Here is a 12,810-nt window from a genome sequence, read left to right as displayed (position 1 = left end):
GCCTCAGTTTTGAGATCCTTGGACTTCACGGCTTGGTTTTGTACTGACATGAAGTGTGAATTGTAGAACCTTTCATACACAAGTGTGTATTTCTTTAAAAACAACAACAAAAAACAGCAACAAACACCTGCATAATGGATGAATGGGGAATATTCTGCTTGCTAAATTTAACCAACTTGTGCCTTTAATGCTCCAAAACGTAATACGGGTTATAGAAAAAAAAAAGTGGTGATGTTATATACAGTAGTAGTAAACATTCAGCTGTCCCAGCTTTTTTGTATGGGTTACAGTCATCAGATTTAAAATGAAAGGATAGATAGATAGATAGATAGATAGATAGATAGATAGATAGATAGATAGATAGATAGATAGATAGATATACTGTATTAAAAAAAGTCCACTAGATAAAACAATAAGTAATGTGTTGTTGTTCTGTTTTTAACATAGTGCAGGGTGAACAGAATTTAAATATCGCTGCTTTTTGTTTGTATCAGAATTTTCCATTCTGTTCCAACATTTTTTAAATATATTATGCTTACTTACATTAGATTTCCTCTGCCCAGGCCTTGATGCTATCCAAATCCTGCCATTCAATCTGTAGTAGTATGGTAATAATCATATTAAATGATAGTATAATAATTTATTTTTATTTAGACATTTGTTTTTGCTTATTTTGACATTATGGAATACTTTGCGTGAGTTACATTAAGTACCTTAGGGTTCCATCGTGTAACACACCTTTGGCCTTATAGTAAACGTAGTGCTTTGAATCTTATGTGACGCTTAATAAACAGCTGATTACCTCCTCGGCTCTAGCAGTACTTTATTGCGTTGCTTTTTTTGTCAACATCAACAAGGGCCTTAGAATGAAATATGGCCGGGCGAGTGAGAAAGGTCCGGCTGCTGGTCGCCCGGATACAATTGGGGCGAGTGGGAGTCACTTCTGTGCTACTGCCCTCTAGCGAGCAGAAAAATGAATCGGTATTCGAACGTACAGAACTTTTTAATTCGCGACTCATTTGCTTCGCTTTTATGTTGCCGGATGCAGAGACAAGCCAGCTGCTGCAGACACGAAGTCCTGCAGTGTGTGTCAAAAATGTGAGCCTGTTCGCGTACTCTCGTTTCCAATTCCCAAGGCAGCAGCGTTTATACAAAACAGGAAGAAAGCTGATGTGCTTTTAATGGTCCTCGACCTGGCTGCGCACACATTTGAAACAAAGTTTCCATTTTCTTCTGTTTAACGCGTTGTGTACTTTGTTGACCAGTGTGTAAGGAATCATTTTGGTAAAGGAGCTTGTGTTTAGTGAGTGAATGGCTCTCGACCGCCGTCTTTATGCAATTTTAATCTGAAATCTCCTTCTGTTAAAAAAACTCACAATGGTCCATTCCACTCGAAATAGGGTGGTGCTCAAGTGTCACCCGTTGTACGGCTGTGCTTGGGTCTTAATTTGGGATCCTGAAATGGTTCGTCGTGTGGTGGGTGTTGTATCAAAGCATGGTCCCAACCGCTCTCTCGCACTTTGGATAAAATCATCGAATATATGACTGTGCACAATATCTGAAAAAGAATATTCACACGCTTGAAAGTTAAAATGCTATTATTATGCAACTTTTTTGACAATGATCAACTGAGAACGACTTTTTGATGCCAACGTGAAAGAAGATCTCTGCATAGTGGTCACAATTAATTACATATATAAAACAGAAAATATTTCACCCCTTTCAAGCCACATAGGTCTGTATTTATCAGATTAGTACTGTACATCTGCACGCTGTCATTTCCCTCCAGTCCTTCTTTTCAAAACTGCTAAAGCTCTGCCAGGTGTCATGTTGATTGTGAGGGAGCAACCTTTGTCAAGTCCAGACAAAAATTCTCACTTGCATTGAGATCTGGACACTGACTATGCCAGTCTAGGATATTAACTTTGTTGTTTTGAAGTTACTACTGACATCTTTGGCTTTATGCTTGGGGTTATTGTCTAGCTGCAAAGAAATTGTGCAATTTTGGTCTCATCAGTCCATAGAACTGATGTTTCAGCTGACAACAGAGCCTGCCATGTGCCTTCTAGCCAAGCTATCAGGCATGTTTCAGAAGGATGCGACTGGTGAAGTACCCGGACAACAGTTGTTGTCTGCATAGCCTCTCCAATGTTATCTGCTGTAGCTTGTAACTCCTTCAGAGTACTCAGAGGTCTCTTGGTGGCCTCCCTCATTCACCTTCTTCAGTGTTTGTGGACAGCCTGGACCAGCGGATTTACAGATGTGCCACACTCTTTCCATTGCTTAATGATCGATTTAACTGGGTGATCAGTGACTTGGACATTTTCTTCTGTCCATCCCCTGACTTGTACTTTTCATGAACTTGCCTGGAATGTTGCTTTTGTCTTCATTATGCAGGTTACGCCACCACACTGACTCACCATAACTTGTCCCTTACATAGTGAAGTGCATTTAGACCACAATCAACTGAAACACCAGAGAGGTGATCTCTACTGAACTAATTCTGGGACCACTAAAACCAATTGGCTGTACTGGTTGAGGATTTAGGGGTGTCATAGTAAAGGGGTGAATACTTACATGATCAATTATTTTGTGTTTTATATTTGCAATTAATTACAGTATACAACTTTGCAAAGGTTTCCTTTCACTTTGACATTAAAGAGTCCTGTTGTGCTGATCTGTGTCAAAAAGACTTATTAAATCCACTGAGATTCAATGTTTTAGAAAAATAAAACGTGAAAACATCCAAGTGGGCAAAACACTTTTTATAAACACTACACATAAATAATGCAAATCATTTAATAAATCCATCACCATTGTGCTGCTATAATTAATCCTTACAGTAATACTCAGTTAACACAAGTAACATTTAATTATCTTATGACAAAATCGGTAAGGAAAAAATAATCAAATTAACTGGAAATAACAAAATGCTTAACAGTACATTATAATCCTATAAAATGTCTAACTAGCATCTCAGAAACACAAAATGGGGACACTTCAAAAACAAAACAATAATTGAAATCAGATTATCCATCCATTGTCCAACCCGCTGAATCCGAACACAGGGTCACGGGGGTCTGCTGGAGCCAATCCCAGCCAACACAGGGCACAAGGCAGGAAACAATCCTGGGCAGGGTGCCAACCCACCGCAGGACACACACAAACACACCCACACACCAAGCACACACTAGGGCCAATTTAGAATCGCCAATCCACCTAACCTGCATGTCTTTGGACTGTGGGAGGAAACCGGAGCGCCCGGAGGAAACCCACGCAGACACGGGGAGAACATGCAAACTCCACGCAGGGAGGACCCGGGAATCGAACCCAGGTCCCCAGAGCTCCCAACTGCGAGGCAGCAGCGCTACCCACTGCGCCACCGTGCCGCCCCCAAATCAGATTATAAAAGAAAAAAAAAAAAAAAACACATGAAAGACATTAAAACCAAAAGCTGGAAACCTGAAAATCAGAAAGAGCAAAGAGAAACAGCAATCAGACTTGCTCCAGAGATTTAAAGATACTAGGGAGGATTCAATCATTGCTTCCCGGGGCTGACCCTACCATTTAAACAAACTAGGCAGTCACCTAGATTGGCAAAATTTAGAGGATGGCATCTTTTTAAACAATACAGACTCTTATTCACAAACACACAGACTTAGTACAACTGTTTGACGTTTGTTAACCTCCATCCATCCAGTATCCAACCCGCTATATCCTAACACAGTGTCAGGGGGGGTCTGCTGGAGCCAATCCCAGCCAACACAGGGCACAAGGCAGGAATCAAACCCCACTGCAGGGCGCGTTCACACACACACACACACACCAAGCACACACTAGGGACAATTTAGGACCACCAATGCACCTAACCTGCATGTCTTTGGACTGTGGGAGGAAACCCACGCAGACACCATGCAAACTCCATGCAGGGAGGACCCGGGAAGCGAACCCGGGTCTCCTAACTGCGAGGCTGTAGCGCTACCCACTGCGCCACCGTGCCGCCCTAACCTCATTATATTCTTTTATATTATTTTCACACAATGTACCAGTGATCTTTGGTCTTAACATCCTTTAACCTACACAAGCCCTTTACAGATGGTCATCCAAACCTCAGGATGCACCAAGGGCACTAATTACAGTTTCGTCTAGGGCAGCAAAAATGCTAGAGCTGGTCCTGACGCTGCCTGTAACAGTCCTGCCATAGCATGAACAAAAACACCTGAACAAAAATACCCATAGAAGGGTTTGTCTTAAATGATTTAATAACTCGGTTATGAATGTGGGCACAGCCAAATCTGATTAACGGACCACGAGAGGTGGAGAAGTGGCCAGAGGAGTGGGTCAAACTATGGCATCTCTTGTAACTCCAGTCTGCATATACTCTAGTGCTGCCATGTCTTTTTTGCATTGTTGGTGGTCAGAACTACATGAGAGTCCAGATGCACATTAAAGAGTCGGGGCATACCATCTGTTGATTTGTTTCTCTACAGTTTTAAGATATAACATAACAGTTTATTTAATTAAGCTCCTTTTTAGCAGTAGGTTGCCCATATCAATATTACACTGCACTTTTCAATTGTTTCTTTGGCTTCATCATTATTTGGTATTCCTTTTATTTTGTTGTCAATGCTTACTGGGTCAGCATGAATATCATTAATATAAATTACAGACAGTACCAGCCATGGCCAACATTTTTTATCTCCTTCCCACTAACCCCTTTCCCCTTCTGTGTTGCTCTTGATATCTTTTCAGTGCCAAAGCACATTAGAGATTTCTCCAAGAGCCCAGTAAGCTCATGTCCTATTCCCAGATCTTGCCTAATACTCCCATCAAAGCACATATGCACAAAAATGCAAAGTGACATTCTAGACTTCTGTATTGTCATCATCTCTCTATTTCAAATTACAATTGCATGGGTTATTCACTATTTTCTCCTTCAAGGTAGACCAATGGGAAAAGAACACCCACTCAGTGACTATTTTTCTGTCTTTCAGGACAGGACAGAAATCCCAGAGCCTGAGAGACACCTCGGAAGGGCCACCAGAAGTCCAGAGATCTCAACCCACACCAAAAAAGAGCAAAATGTCCCTCCAGTTAGAAAATGAGGCGGCAAGTACCAAGGACAAAGAAATTGCTGTTGCACAGGAATTCTGCTCGAGAGAAGGACAAAGCCAAAAGGTACAAACATTGACTCTTACAATATACAAAAATCTGGCCTACCATCCTTAGAAGAGAACAATAGTCTTGTCGGATTTACTAGTTTTTGAGTGCCCCACTAGAGGTCACAATACCACAAACAGCCATTTTATCTTCACAGCCCCAATATATACTATACACATTCTCAAATGCATTCCTTATTTGCACATAGTACACTACGACATTTTATTTAAATTTTGTGGACAACTGTAATGGACAATGTTGTCTTCTCACAGCACTTACAGTCCTTTTGCTTGCTATATCCCAATCCCACCATTATGCACTTTAAAGTTAGGGGGATGCCAAACTCCATTGTGTCAGTCCTCGAACACATCTCACCGAGACTCGCATTGACTGCTTGGTTGATTCAGAAGCTCTTCTTTCTCTGGCTCAGTGTCCCTTGAACGAAAGAGCAATCGAATGCCTGCCCCCACCTTGTTTTGGATAGCCTTTACCCCTTTGACTGCTCCTAAAAAGATTTTTAGAAAGATGAGGCTGGAAACGAGTATTGCCTCCTCAGTAAAGCTGTTCCACTTCTCCGCTTCCTCTCTGGCCTGCATTTTGTACTCCTCTTTAGCCGTCTGCTCCTCTCTCTGAAATTGCTCCTCCAGACACATCAATCTCTGCTGCAGGACATCTCGCTCCAGTACTTCCCGTTCCACAATCTCATCCTGCTGCTGCCAATTATTCTCCAGACTTGTGCACTTATCCTTCAACTTTTGAACCTCACTCCTATGCTCACAGTGCAACCACTCCAGCTTGGCCATAAGCAACTCTGTCTGCCTTTGCTGGTTTGCTTGTTCTGCCATTTGGTACAATTCAGAAGTGTAATAACCGCCACTGAGTGAGACCAGGTCCTTCACTTTTTGGAGGAGCTCCTGGACCTGCACCCGGTCACCCATGTCCTGGTTGTTAAATGCATGGTAGCGGTTTCCAAATTTTTCCACAAGTTTCATGGCCTCCACACTTCCTTGCACAAATGCTTCAATCGGCTGGCCCTTCAGGGCATCTCGATGTGTGAAAAGAACAATGGTGTGTTTATAGGCATCACCATCAAAGTAGTTCATGATCCTACCCATAGCCTGCATGTCCCATTTGTCATATCGCCATAACGGTATCACTAAAAGGAAGGCATGAGGTCCTGGTGAGGAAAGAGAGATGCAGGCTTTGACCTCCTGCTTTACAACCTCTTCACTCAGATCATTGTCAAACAGACCTGGAGTGTCAATCACTGCTATCTCTGTGTCACCCCACTGGACCCGACACTTCCTGCATTGCCTTGTTATCCCAGCTCTAAAGTAGTCCCGTCCAAGGATGGTGTTTCCAGTCGAGCTCTTCCCAGATCCAGTCTGACCTAGCAGGACAACCCTGAGTTCATTGTCATCTTTTGCAGTGCCCTTAGAAGTCAGGTCCAGCCTTCGATTACTGCTAGACACTGGAAAGAAAACGAAAGCTTTATTAATGCAAAATGAAAACTCTACATTTTGAAATAATCAAAGGCTACATCCACACTACTACATTTTTTTTATTTAAAAAATGAAATCTCTCTATTTAGAAAAAAAAAATCTTGGAAGTAAACGATACGTGATCTACTCGGAAGACAATTTGACGTCCCGCGAGAGACACTTTAACGTCATGCGAGACAAGGCAGTGAGACAAAAGGACTGCTGCTGAACAGGCTTTTAAATGATCGAAGCGCAGCGCGCAAGCAGAACATGCAGCTCGCCAGCAGCAGCAGGAGAAAGACAGCAGCTGATCAGACCGCATCTCCTCAGCGTGCGTTCAGCAGGGGGTGGGCACAAAGCCCCCTAGTTTTTAAACTAAAATTATCTCCGTCCACAGTAGTACTTTCACATCACTTATGAAAGCACCCACACTACAATGACCGATAGAGCACATAACATACACGTTTGCATACACTGGGCATGAGTGTCCTGCGAATGTCTAGGTCCCTCTGGCTAAATTACATATTTTGGTCACATTTGAAATAAAAAAATAGTAAATGCAACTTTGACAGTTCATAAACTAAAGCCATGACAAAGTCACTCTGAGATTATCAATTTAAAGGAATACTCACCCCAAAATTATTTTTTTATATGCTAACTTACTCCATGTAGTTTGTAGACATGGCTGAGAAAATATGAATCTCATGTTTTCATGTACAGTGATCCCTCGCTATATCACGCTTCGACTTTCGCGGCTTCACTCTATCGCGATTTTTTCTCATACACGCTTACGTCACTACAAATGCGCTTTCTGAGAACTTTTATCTAAGCCCCATGATGGCTCCTAAATGTGCTGCTTTTTCTAAGCCTTCTGACAATGAAACTAAGCGCCGGAGGAAGCTGCTTACCATCCAGGAGAAGGTGAAACTCTTGGATATGATCAAAGATGGCAATACCCTACAAAAGCCTCCTCACGCATATGAAAAGACAGCGCCAGCAACTGCCTATCAAGATGTTCTTCAGCCGCGCACCCAGACACCCACTGCCTACTCCTAGTACTCCTTCAGCGGAAGAAGACAACGACACACCTGCTGAAGATACTGCACCACCTGAAGACTCTCCTACTGAGGTCGTGCCTTCATAGGTTAGTGGTTGTGTGTAAGAACTGCGTGTGTGTGTAATTAAATGTACAGTACAATAATAATAATATGATATTTGTAACGTCTAATATGTCTTATTTTCTCTTATTTTGTCTAATATATTGAGTAATACGAGTGTAATGGTGACTAAAGGGTGTTATTTCATGTCTAGAGGGCTCTAATAATGTTAAAAAAATGTATTTAGAAGGTCGTAAACAGGTTTTCTATACTCTAACTGCGAAAATATTTGATTTATAAATAAAGAATCCTACTTCATGAAAATTCATTTATCGCGGTAGAGTCTGGAATGGATTAACCGTGATAAACGAGGGTTCACTGTACAACAAGAGATAAACGTTTATGATATCATAGAATCCAATGCTGACCAGTGCTGTATAATGGCAAATGATGAGAAAAACATCCATAGAAACAGAAACAACAAATTCTCACGTTACTCGTGTCACATTATCCACAAGTCATTTATCCAGTCATATGCTCAATCTGTGCAAAATGCATGCATTTTTTGATAATTCACTGGTCTACAAAAAATATTTTTTGTTTGCTTCTGGGAACATCAGAACAGCTCGTTATTAAGTTTTTTTACACTGATTGCATATATGAAATTGGAATTAAGCTAGCACATCAGGTTTTTGACATACACATCATTGACGTTTTGACACTTATGAATATCAATATATCAACACGATATCTGGAGTTTGGACTCTATCGCACCAAAATTGTTTTGATGTGGATGATACCAGAGACACGTTAAAGTATATTTATGTCAATTTACCTCAATATAAAAGTGAGGTCAGCGTGCCGAAAAATGTTGGAGGCACTCGCTTTTGCGCTTGTACTGCACATCTGTCTTTCTTTGCAAGAACCAACAGTAGTCACCCATCATGCATGGAGTGAATTTTCCCCGATATCAGTTTTCCATCACCTTTATATCTTGATGAAATCTTTCCCCGTGCTCATCTCTGACATCGCTTAGATTTGGTGGAAAAAAGTTGAGATGAGAATGTAAAAAATGCATCTTCAGTGACAGTCTGGCTCCCGTAAGCTAATATACTTTCAGCATATCCTCCACAAGCTCAGTATAATTCTCTGCTCTGTGACTGTCAAGAAAATTCTGGACAACCTGCACGAATGAGGGTGCTGATTCAGTGGGCTTCAGTTTCTTTTTGAACTCATCGTCAAGAATCAGTTCACGGATTTCAGGGCCAACAAAACACCTTCCTTAATTTGGCTTCACTTTTCTTGAGACCAAACTTATTTCTTAAATGCTGAAACACATCGCCTTTACTGTCCAGTCACCCTAGTTGTCCAAGACCTGGAACACCATAACTGAAAAATGAGACATGTTGGATGAAAACAGATTTCATATTTGGAGTCAGCAAGTGAAATTTGTTAAAGTACAGGTGAAAGAATCCCAGTAGCAAGATGCTTGTTGACCAGTGTAACATATTATTAAGGTGAATTGAAGACAGGATTCTTTACCAATGAATGAATGAATGAAGGGGGTAAGGTAGACCTTCAATTCAAAAGCACAGTATCATGGAAATTCCTGTTTTATGCTGCATGTTCATTTTTCCAGAAGTAACTATCTATATATTATCTATCTATCTATCTAAATATATCTGTATGTATGAACAGAATGTCTTGCACGTCTATTCCCTATACAATCCTACGCCCTTTTATCGAGCTGAACCACATTTTGCATATTTGCTCTCTAGGACCATACAGATAAGATGGACCACTTTGAACCCACAATTTTGCCCCTGGGTAAGTCCCAATGTTTTGTTTTGTTTTCTCTCTCTCTCACCACCTGCTGGTTCAGAGCAAGTGCAACATCTGAACAGACTGAAGCCAAACTAGCAGACAAAATGAGCAAAGGTTACCATTCCTTAGCCAGGCAACGCCATGTGCTGCTCCTGTCTACTTAATATAAAAAGAAGCATTGTGTGCTTTTACAGGAGTGCATTGGGTGAGGCCTGATCAAGAGTCGAAGTGAAACACAACACGAAGGAGAATCAACGGGATGTTGTTTAACGCCTGCTTTGTCGCCTTTTCTTCGTAATTTAAGCACTACAAACTGTCCACCTTGAAATAAGAGAATCCAATCAAACCAAAAAATTAACAAATTCTTGACTCAGGAGAGCACATATTTCGATAGAGACAATGTGGATGACAGATGGGACAGCTAGCAATAACAACAAGGTCACCACTTCAAAAACGCTTTACCTTAACATATTCTACTTATATACCTGATCAACGTTGGGTACTTCGTCTAGTTAACAATATTTTAGCAAACAATGCACTGTTTTACCATATGCAGGGCCGGATTTATATGAAAAGAGGCCCTAGGCTATTCCACTTATGAGGCCCTTTCACCTTCCATTTTTAAGTTTGTAAATTACATGAGAGATAATAAAATTTTGCTAACAATTTGAATGTAGGCCCCTCTTGATCTTGAGGCCCTAGGCTGAAGCCTAGTTAGCCTATAGGAAAATCCGGCCCTGACCATATGGCTCGATAACAGATGTGGATTATGTGACACAACTAAAGTAAGAATTTGTTTCCATGATTGTTTTTCACATCGTTTACCATTGTAAAACACGGGTTGCCATTTTTGCACTATTCTACGTTAATTGTTTTTCTCTCTGTTCTGCATGTTCTGAAATTAAAAGTGTTTTTCGGTCATTACCACAAACTACACAGGGTAACGTATAAAAAAATATAATTTTTGGGTGGAGTATTCCTTTAAATACAATATGCATTTTAAGGGATGATAAAGGAAAAACAGAGGAAATCCGTGCAAAATCCACCTAAAGTAGACATCGCTCTGCTGGAAATTAAACCTGTAGGTGCTGTGGCAACGTACCTCAAAATTACAAGAGTAATTAATTAAAAATATTACCATCTCAACTGCTCATCTGACAGTTTTGATTTATTTAAATAATTTTTCCCCTGGGGACAAATAAAGCTCTATCTATTTATTTAGCACTGCAATCCAACATGCATTGACGAAGTCTACTTAACATAACACAAAGTATTGGAATATTATACCTTACAAAAACCCGTCTATTTAATAATCCACCATTTCAGTGTCTGAGGGGGTCGGAGTCCACTTTTGGGGCACCGTTGGGGGAAGTTTTGTTGTATTTGGAATCCGCCTGCAATTTACTTTATGACATTTCCTCCGATTGGAACGGAAATTCTGATTCATGTACTTTGTCATCTTCCCTTGTTGAGCACACTCACTTGTTCACACACGGCATCAATTTAGAAACGACACTCATCTTAAACGGCGCCTCTTTCAGATGATTATTCCTCCACAAAGTGACACCCGTCATTTAAAACGACTTTTGGAATGCATAATTCAGCGCGAACGCAATATGTCCTGTCAATTAACAGCGTTACATAGTAATGACGTGATCCAACGGAGGTCCCAGACAAAAAAGCTTGACTTCGGAATTATACACCCTGTGAGGAAAATCAGTTTACCAATTGGAGCGAACTCCATTTTTATTTACTTAGGGGAATTAGTCGTTGAACACGAATAGTTCTAGAAGTGCGGTACATAGACTGTATATCCTCTTAAGGAACCCTTAAATCAGTTATGAATTTCCGTTAGGTTTATTGTTCCCAACCAAACCCGAACTCTGTAAACCCGTTAAAACTGCAGCAGTATGCGTAGTTGTGCTTCACTCACTGTTAAAGTCATCGTTCTCACAGCATAAGATATCCAAGTGTTGCAGCTACAATTGGCTGATACGCCGATGATCGCTGCGTACTGAAGTTTCGCGGAGGTTTATTGAAAGGCGGTAGTGTCAATCCTCACGAATTGCCCAATCAGCGTTCGCTATGTGAAGCTCTGCCCAGTTAACATGCCAACGTCAACGTCGTTACCTGACGAGACAAATAGATACTGCTGCACGCAGCCCGCGGGATTGAAGAAAACGCGTCGCTTGTGCTGTACGGAGCCCAGCCTGGGCGTGGTCTTCTCGAGTACGTCTGCAACGTAAACAGGAAGTGGGTGGGGGATGTCGATGACGTATGTGTTTACATCTTTTCACACTGTGCACGGCTAGAGCTGCGCGTGCATTTGACAGACGATAATGTCAAGCCAGAGTGGGAGCTTCGTTGTGGTGCGGCTTCCACGGATTTTGACTACCTTTAGGTGCATTTCCCCTTACCTTAGGCATAGTTTAGGGTAAACCTGACTGCTCTTTCTTAACTGTCACGTTTTTATCTGAAAAGCTGCATGTTTGACCGTCGCAGGTCAGTTTTTACGTTCACTCACATTGCAAAATAAGGTCCGCAGCTTACGGGAACCGTTAATGGACCTTACAGTAGTTTGTGTAGGACAGGGGCGTTGCCAATTCAGCACAATGCATATGCCTTTAATTAATTAATTAATGCTTGCTTAATGTTTTTATTTGAACTTGCAGCAAAATAATAACGAGATAAAAAAACAAGCCAACAGATGATCAGCTACCACTGGGGTCTCAAACAAATCTCCATTTTCACTCCAGCCGATTTGCTATTTAGCTATTCATGAAACATGTTTTTTTATTCTATGGCTTGTTAGATTGATAGATAGAACTTAATTTGTCTCTGACATTTGAAATTTTATAGCAGGTCAATAAATAAAATTATTATATTAAGATAAACAACAAAACACCAAAATGAAAAGTAGAAAAAAACAGGAGTCTGCAGGCCAAGTGAGGCGCTATACAGGCATATTCCTGTGTGGATGTAGATGCCCCAGTCGCATGTCTTCTGCTGAACAGTTCGTTGGCTGAAAGTCCTCAGTATGTCAAGAGAGGATGTGCAGCATTGTTCATAATAGCACTCAGTTTTGTTTTAACTCTTCTCCTCGTCTACGTCCATAGCGTGTTCCATCACTGAGCCTGCCCTTTTAATTTGGACTGGCCATTGCAGAGTTGTAGAAGATGCAAAGGATATAACTTCCTACATTAAAGGAACGTAGTTTCCTCAGGAAGAACTACTTGTTTTGCCCTTTC

General features: G+C 41.1%; 1 protein-coding gene and 1 long non-coding RNA gene across 2 annotated transcripts; one reads left to right on the top strand and one right to left on the bottom strand.

Moving 5' to 3' along the window:
* Positions 1–2,880: 2,880 nt before the first annotated feature.
* LOC127529800 (uncharacterized) lies at positions 2,881–3,527 on the top strand. Its single transcript, XR_007936421.1, has 2 exons — positions 2,881–3,042; positions 3,403–3,527. It is a non-coding gene; the product is annotated as an uncharacterized LOC127529800 (long non-coding RNA).
* A 475-nt stretch (positions 3,528–4,002) lies between these two features.
* LOC114662273 (GTPase IMAP family member 4-like) lies at positions 4,003–11,727 on the bottom strand. Its single transcript, XM_051934597.1, has 2 exons — positions 11,496–11,727; positions 4,003–6,631 (listed from the first exon to the last, which is right to left on the bottom strand). Coding segments are annotated over exons 1-2 (1,101 nt in total). The 5' UTR covers positions 11,497–11,727; the 3' UTR covers positions 4,003–5,531.
* Positions 11,728–12,810: the final 1,083 nt, after the last annotated feature.

This window comes from Erpetoichthys calabaricus, chromosome 12 (assembly GCF_900747795.2).
Source record: "Erpetoichthys calabaricus chromosome 12, fErpCal1.3, whole genome shotgun sequence".
Classification (NCBI taxonomy): Eukaryota; Metazoa; Chordata; class Cladistia; order Polypteriformes; family Polypteridae; genus Erpetoichthys; species Erpetoichthys calabaricus.
Note: the sequence above shows the minus strand (reverse complement) of the source record. Positions and strands in the feature narration are given on the sequence as shown.